The sequence below is a fragment of the Aspergillus terreus genome, genomic scaffold (assembly GCF_000149615.1).
Source record: "Aspergillus terreus NIH2624 scaffold_5 genomic scaffold, whole genome shotgun sequence".
Classification (NCBI taxonomy): domain Eukaryota; kingdom Fungi; phylum Ascomycota; class Eurotiomycetes; order Eurotiales; family Aspergillaceae; genus Aspergillus; species Aspergillus terreus.
In genome coordinates, this window is record NT_165928.1 from 515700 (window position 1) to 523059 (window position 7360).

At 52.5% G+C, this 7360-nt stretch overlaps 4 protein-coding genes across 4 annotated transcripts; 2 read left to right on the top strand and 2 right to left on the bottom strand.

Moving 5' to 3' along the window:
* Positions 1-348: 348 nt before the first annotated feature.
* csn12 lies at positions 349-1962 on the bottom strand (the record flags this gene model as incomplete). Its single annotated transcript, XM_001212922.1, has 6 exons — positions 349-432; positions 486-906; positions 956-1017; positions 1068-1220; positions 1273-1345; positions 1394-1962. 6 exons carry the CDS (start codon positions 1960-1962, stop codon positions 349-351), a joined length of 1362 nt encoding a protein of 453 aa, XP_001212922.1.
* A 355-nt stretch (positions 1963-2317) lies between these two features.
* Positions 2318-3287, top strand: ATEG_03745 (60S ribosomal protein eL20; the record flags this gene model as incomplete). The annotated part of the gene is made up of 4 exons (XM_001212923.1): positions 2318-2321; positions 2664-2848; positions 2908-3084; positions 3135-3287. 4 exons carry the CDS (start codon positions 2318-2320, stop codon positions 3285-3287), a joined length of 519 nt encoding a protein of 172 aa, XP_001212923.1.
* Positions 3288-4000: 713 nt separating this feature from the next.
* ATEG_03746 (cytochrome b5 reductase family protein) lies at positions 4001-5124 on the top strand (the record flags this gene model as incomplete). Its single annotated transcript, XM_001212924.1, has 4 exons — positions 4001-4045; positions 4102-4372; positions 4398-4502; positions 4556-5124. 4 exons carry the CDS (start codon positions 4001-4003, stop codon positions 5122-5124), a joined length of 990 nt encoding a protein of 329 aa, XP_001212924.1.
* A 440-nt stretch (positions 5125-5564) lies between these two features.
* On the bottom strand, positions 5565-6095 carry ATEG_03747 (uncharacterized protein; the record flags this gene model as incomplete). Its single annotated transcript, XM_001212925.1, has 2 exons — positions 5565-5997; positions 6043-6095. The coding sequence occupies 2 exons, from the start codon at positions 6093-6095 to the stop codon at positions 5565-5567; spliced, it is 486 nt and encodes a 161-aa protein (XP_001212925.1).
* Between the last annotated feature and the right edge of the window lie 1265 nt (positions 6096-7360).

Genomic DNA, 7360 nt, shown 5'->3' on the forward strand with positions numbered 1-7360 from the left:
GGCAATCATATCTGTATAACCAGGTAGAGTCGTCATTCATTGTTATGAGAGTGTCTATGTCTCGTGTTGGAGGGCTCTGTAACATCAGATGTCGTATCACGGACTGCCAATTGCAACGAGTCCTGCTCAATGCATAAAATTATTGGTATCATATATGCCCGTCGCCTCCATCCACGGCCGAGGAAGTCTAACATGTGCGTCCACATAGGCTAGATGCGCGTAGTGACGCATAGGTCTCGCTATACGCAAAAGTTGCGCTCGCTAGCTTCCGAGCCATGTCTTCTCCCGAACCACCTATGTCATAGATTCGCGAGTCAAAATAAACCCCACACGGCAGAAGTAGAGTGACTAGACACCCGTCCCTGGAAAGGCGCCCCCTTTACTAAGGACAACCATACCACGTTCACGAGCAATATACCCTTTCATGAGCCCCTATATACCATTAGTTCGTACAGTGCATAAGACATAGAACGGCCCAAACCTACCTTATAGATGAGATTCGCCAGCAAACACTCGACTTCGTCGATATCAATCCGAGATCGAGAACTTGTATGCATGCCAATTCGTAGGGCTGCTGCAAATTCGGAAATAGGCACTCGAGTCCGCCGAATGGGAGGTTGGCCATCTTTGGACTCCTCGAACCCGCCCGCAATGAATACCTTCCGGAACAGATTCCGCAGGGCGATGTCGCGGCCTCTCTCCAAGGGAAGGTAGATCCGTCGCTTGACAAACTCTTCCTCCCCAGCAGCCATGGCGGCATCATACCCAACCAGATCTCCTTTTCTGACGCAGGTACAAAGTGGTCGGAACAGCCTCTCGAGACGAGGGAACTGTGCGAGGAGCTTCTTGCTTGGCAATGTATGTGTTGTGACGAGGTGACAGGGCACAAGATATGTGAGGATCAACCTGGCACTGGTGAGCTGGATGAGTAATACCGGCATTCGGTAATCCTTACTCTCTGTTCTTGGTTGCATGTCTGTGACACATGCGCCATGCGTATGCTAGATGTTCTTCCGCCTATCCAATATCAGCTTCGCCCACCGCAAACCAGAATGGGCTATGCATACCTCGACGTAGTTTTCATCTAGGAAATGAATAACTCCGACGTAGTATTTGAAAGTGACGATTTGGGATTTATGAAAGGCCTCCATTTCCGGAAGGTCCGCGGACGAAGCTTCGAGAGCGCGAAGCAAGTTCTTCGAGAGTCCAACGGAATTAAGCTATTCGTTGGATTAGCTTTATTCCCCATATTTAGCCTCTCGTCGTTCATACCTTGAAGTATGTTTTGAACAACAAGTTCGTCATGTTGTATACGCCCCACTTTCGCGATTCTTCGATCGGTGCTCTGACCAGTCGTGAGTAAGGACAACTACCTCGTGCCATAGCCACTCACCTGTCGGTAAGACACAACGTGAACATCCGGTTCATGACACGAGCAGCTTCCTCCAATTTCGCACTCTTTTCAAACTCCGACGCTATATCATCCTGGAATTGATTTGAGGCGACAGAGCCCAGAGAGGCGAGTTCCGCATCGGCTCGGATCGCAAACGTGCGCAGGTACTTCCCGACAACGTACAAACACGGGATCGTCCATGCTTGAAGTCCACCGTTCGTGTATCCCCTTACCAGCACGTTGGTCAATTCCTTCCAAGCGTCAAAGACTTTGGCCCAGCTCGCATCGGAAGGTGACAGATCAAACGTGACGATCTCCGACACTGCCTTCCAATAAGCAGTAAAGATGTCAATCCAGGCATTCTGCTCTTGTTTCGGTAGCTTCACGCCATTGGCTTGAAAGAGCGAATAGCGGAGGTCGGAGGAGACGTGAGCGGCGTTGGAGAAGCGGTAGAACGAGAACAGGCGACTCGGGTAGTCGGGGGGAGCGATCGGAGTGAGGGCGGCCGCAAGGGTCGGACCAGAACCAGTTTTCTGGCCCTTCGCAAAGTCATCAAAGACAGAAGCCATGGAGGAGTGCGCGCGGAATGAGGTGAGTTGGAGGGCGTTTGTATGCAGGTCAATGAAGCGGCAGCCAGTAGAGCTTACCTCATCGACGATGTTCCCCACCGCCCCGGCTGAGCCACAGCGTGGCTGATAGCAACACCCGGATCGGGAATGGCGCAGTGCCAAGCCTCCGGTCGCTTAGGCGAAGGGCGACAGCCCTAACTCACCAAGTTCACAAATCTTCATTTTCGCGACGAGACCCAACCGGCACACCTCTCTCGCGATCAACCACATCACCGTCGACAAAAGTGAGTGCGACCCTCGAAACCCTTCATATCACTCTGTTGGACCAATTTTATACTAACATTTATTTTTCCAGATGGGTAAGTTGGATTATTCCACTTTTTTCAGTGCGCCCCTTAGCCGATCGGTTGCCTGTTTTCCCTGCGAACGTTGAGAGCGACAAACTACGAGCACTTCCTTGACGAGACGAATGGAAATTCGAATGAGACGGCCTACGCAGAAGGATGTTGGACCTAGGGAGGAATGCTGGGGGAATTGGAATTTTGAATGAAGTGCGGTCGCATATCGAAAAGATTTATCCAACACTACGACAATTCGTCCTTACCACCACAACGTTCGCACGGAACTCAGCGCACCGAATCGGACTCTACTGGCTTCCTGCACTGCAACACCATTCAATGGACCGTACTGACTGGTTTCAGGGCGTCTCACCGAGTACCAGGTCATCGGGCGTCATCTGCCCACCGAGGCCAACCCCACGCCCAAGCTGTACCGCATGCGCATCTTCGCGCCCAATGCCGTCGTCGCCAAGTCCCGGTTCTGGTACTTCCTGACCCAGCTCCGTAAGGTCAAGAAGGCCAACGGTGAGATCGTCAGCATCAACGTGGTATGTACCCGCTCGGATCCACGATGGACGGGGTGACTAGATACTGATGCGATGTGCAGATCAGCGAGAAGCGTCCCCTCAAGGTCAAGAACTTCGGTATCTGGATCCGTTACGACTCTCGCTCTGGTACCCACAACATGTACAAGGAGTTCCGTGAGATGAGCCGTACCGAGGCCGTTGAGGCTCTCTACCAGGACATGGCTGCCCGCCACCGTGCCCGCTTCGGCTCCATCCACGTATGTGTCTCCCGCCGACGAACTGACGGCAAGTCTAACACTCTGTGCAGATCCTCAAGGTCGTCGAGATCGACAACGCCGACACCATCCGCCGCCCCTACATCAAGCAGCTCCTCCAGAAGGACCTCAAGTTCCCTCTGCCCCACCGTGCCGCCAAGAGCAAGAAGCTCTTCGCCTACTCGCGGCCCTCCACCTTTGCGTAAATGTGAGGTTTTGGGTTTGGGGGATCGGAGTGTGTGGATGAATGACTATGTTATGGCCATAGCATGCATGAAGGACACGGATCACGCGGAGAACACGGCGTGTATCTACAACCCAGATAATGGGATGGATGGTTTTGATGTCTCTTTAGTCCTGTGCAGCGACCCTTTCAAGTTATCACAAAAATTGAGGTTTGTTTCATATTGTACAGACTTCCGTATCGTAAGATCGTCTAGTGTGCCCATCGCAGCCTTAGGTCCAGACCCGCTATGCGTGGAGGCATTTTGACATTTTGTATATTCATTGACGCTCAATTGTCAATTGGATTTCCGAAGATCCCAGTGATCGGATATATTTCTAATCATCGTCGGAAATGTGGGAAAACATTGCAGTCCCGTCAACCTTGAAGTTACCTCGAGTTCGACCATGGACAGACTATACAACATGCAATTCCGTATGTAGAATCTCTAAGATACCTGTTTGAATACTGCCTAATATATTGAGCACTACTACGTATTTTACCTGATCTCAAGAACTAGCACGACTTGATCGCGTGTTAGTAATAGGTAGGCATTGCGTCATTTGTCATCGGCCCTCGGAGTGCGCACCGCCGAGAGCGAGAGCTTCCGACCTGCGAGCAATTCCGTCCTCCATCGATCTGACATCTCCCCAGCATCCCTATTGAACCTCCTTTCTGTGTTCAACCTTCGACAAAATGTTCGCCCGTCAGACTTTCCGCTACGCTCAGCCCCTGAAGCAGGTAAGCAGCACGTCTGGGTAATTTTTTACTCCCATTCAATCCTGACGCCTGTCCAGAGCTTCCGTAAATACTCCACCGAGGCGCCCAAGGGCAAGTCCCTGGCCCCCGTCTACCTGACTGTCGGTCTTGCCGGCCTTGGTGTCGGACTGTACCGGTACAACTCCGCGACCGCTGAGGCGCCCGCTGAGCGCGCCAAGGTCTTCACTGGTGGTGACCAGGGATGGGTGGACCTGAAGCTGTCGGAAATCGAGGTCCTCAACCACAACACTAAGAGATTCCGCTTCGAGTTTGAGGATAAGGAGGCTGTCTCGGGTCTCAATGTTGCCTGTAGGATTCGCTCTGACTGCCTTAGTCCGATTGAACGTCTTCTCACTGTCTGCAGCCGCGCTTCTGACCAAGTTCAAGCCTGAGGGCGGCAAGGCCGTTCTGCGTCCCTACACCCCCGTCAGCGACGAGTGTAAGTCCCCAACCCCTAGCGTCAGAAGACCGGACGAATAACTCACTCTATAGCTCAACCCGGCTTCCTCGACCTCGTGGTGAAGGTGTACCCGAACGGCCCCATGTCGGAGCACCTGCACAGCATGAACGTGGACCAGCGGCTCGAGTTCAAGGGCCCGCTGCCCAAGTACCCGTGGGAGGCGAACAAGCACCAGCACATCTGCCTGATCGCGGGTGGCACGGGCATCACGCCGATGTACCAGCTCGCGCGGCACATCTTCAAGAACCCCGAGGACAAGACCAAGGTGACGCTGGTGTACGGCAACGTCAGCGAGCAGGACATCCTGCTGAAGAAGGAGCTCGAGGAGCTGGAGAACACCTACCCGCAGCGCTTCAAGGCCTTCTACGTGCTGGACAACCCGCCCAAGGAGTGGACCGGCGGCAAGGGCTACATCTCCAAGGAGCTGCTGAAGACTGTCCTGCCCGAGCCCAAGGAGGAGAACATCAAGATCTTTGTCTGCGGGCCCCCCGGCTTGTACAAGGCTATCAGCGGCAACAAGGTCAGCCCCAAGGACCAGGGCGAGCTCACTGGTATCCTGAAGGAGCTGGGTTACAGCCAGGAGCAGGTGTTTAAGTTTTAGATGTGTTCTTAGACACGCTGTTCTGTTCGAGTAGAATAGGCATAGGTATAGGTATGCTGTTGTGATATTAGACAAGACATATGTACTTGATTGACTTCTGTAGTAGTACGTAGTACGGGTAGGCTTGGGCCATGCATGGTTAGGCCACGCAGCCACTAATACGCAGTCCACTGCTGCTTGAGCAGGACGCTCTGCTAGTTCCCGGCGGACGGACCCGCCTACCGCACGCAAGCCAAGCCTATGTTAGGCCTCATAGCCAGTGACGCGTCAGCGACAAGCCTGGAGTAAGGTGCCTAGCATACGCGGAGCCAGGCAGATATCAAGGTACTCCAGGGAGCGGGCGACAACCCCGCACACAGCGCCAGCGCCAGCGCCGGCCAGCGTAGCACACCGACCGCAAAAGCGATCCGACAAACCAGACACAACAAAAACCCATCGACTCAACCATCCTTCGCCTCCAGACACACATCTAACATGAGATCAATCGCGACCGCGCGCTGAGCCTCCGTAAAGAACCCAGACTCGACCATCTGCGCCAGCGCATCGCCCACCCAATTCTGACAATTCCAATCGAGATCGGCGCGGCCGTTGCGGACCGGCGTCGCGGAGACGGTCTTCTTGATGGCGGCGGCGCTGACGGAGCCGGGGATGTCGCCGACGGGGATCATGCGGGCGAGATCGCCGCCGTCGCGGGGGTCCTGGTCGACGTCTTCCTGGAATTCGAAGAGGCCCTGGGTGCCGACGACGTGCATGGTGGTGGAGGAGGGGGCGCCGGCGAAGGCGAAGTGGAGGGCGGTGTGGCGGTATTCGGAGAAGTCGAGCGGGGTGCCTTCGTAGACGAGGATGTAGGCTTTTGTGGGGGGCATCGCTGAGCTGCGCTGAGGGGAGGAGGAGCTGGAGCTGGGAGCTGGGAGCTACCTGTGGCGCGGTAGGGAAGGGGACAACGGTCGGAGTCGGCAAGTGATGGCCATTGTTGCGGTGGGGGTTCTGGGGAGTGGTTGGTTTGGCTTTAAGCTTATCCTGGGGGGCTGATGACTAACTGCGGGGTTATCTATTGTCAGTGTACTTTTGTCTACTGTGAAATGTGATTATTATAGCATCCTATGAGGACACTGCTGTATATTTATCATAATAGTAGTCCAATGTACAACTAGTTGTGTTGCAAAGTGGTGACTGTGGATGGTACAGATATATATCTACGACATACTCCATCTCTACAAGAAACTCTACAAGAAATGGATTACCATTAGATCAAGGATAACAGGCCAGTCCAGCCAGTCTATAGCATCGGCATATTAGCGCTGTGACCACGACATGCTCTTAGGCATTCTGCGACCTGCCATCTCACTACGAATAGAACGTGGTATGTAGTTTTACTGCGTCGCACGGTATAGTCTATAGCTTGGAAAGCATTGAATCTTGTATTGACAACTGAAGCGATCAAAATTGAACAGTCTGTGCAGCTACTGTACCTAGGTAGTCGAAAACCTGATTTCTAGTGATCGTGAGAGTCGCTGGGATGACCGAGCTGGCGCGTGGCGAGGCTTCGGAGCCCGCTGGAGCCCAAACTTTGAGGGCGCTTATGGCGGAATATTTCACTTGACTCCCCAACAGCGAGCCCTCGAGGCATCTTGAATGTTCATAGTTAAATCTGGTTTTATCAAAGGAATAAACTATATATGTTCTTTTTACCCAGATTCTGTCTCGTTACTATACCTTGAGGAGCTTCGGTCTTATGGTGTTGGAGCTCTACGTACATCGAAGTGGACGAGTGCTAGTTTAGAAAAGCTGGATATATATCTAGTCGTCTTTAGAACTACTGTTCAGGGTTCAAATTAGTTTGCCTAAAGGAGCCACCTGAGGTTTCCTGGATTAAAATTGGGGTACTAAAATGCTTTCTATTACGTACCTTCGTTAGGTTGTAGAACTACACCTGCTAGTAGTAGACGTCTAACTGTATTAATAACTCCCATTTTACTAAGAATTCCCTCTTTAACCAGAAGAGACCTTCTGTTGTCTCTAACTGAAATCTAATTCCTACATCCAATAGGTATGGATGATGAATGCTTCGTCGATATCCTGGGCGTCTATGGAGTCTTTACTGCAGCTACAGTAAGGTCGCCTGACCATGTGCACCCAGAATAGATCTAGGTTGTTCTCCAAGGAGAGTAGAAGGCATTCGCAGCATTCATACAATCTGTATTATCGAATATATGATAGAATGATACTCCAACTG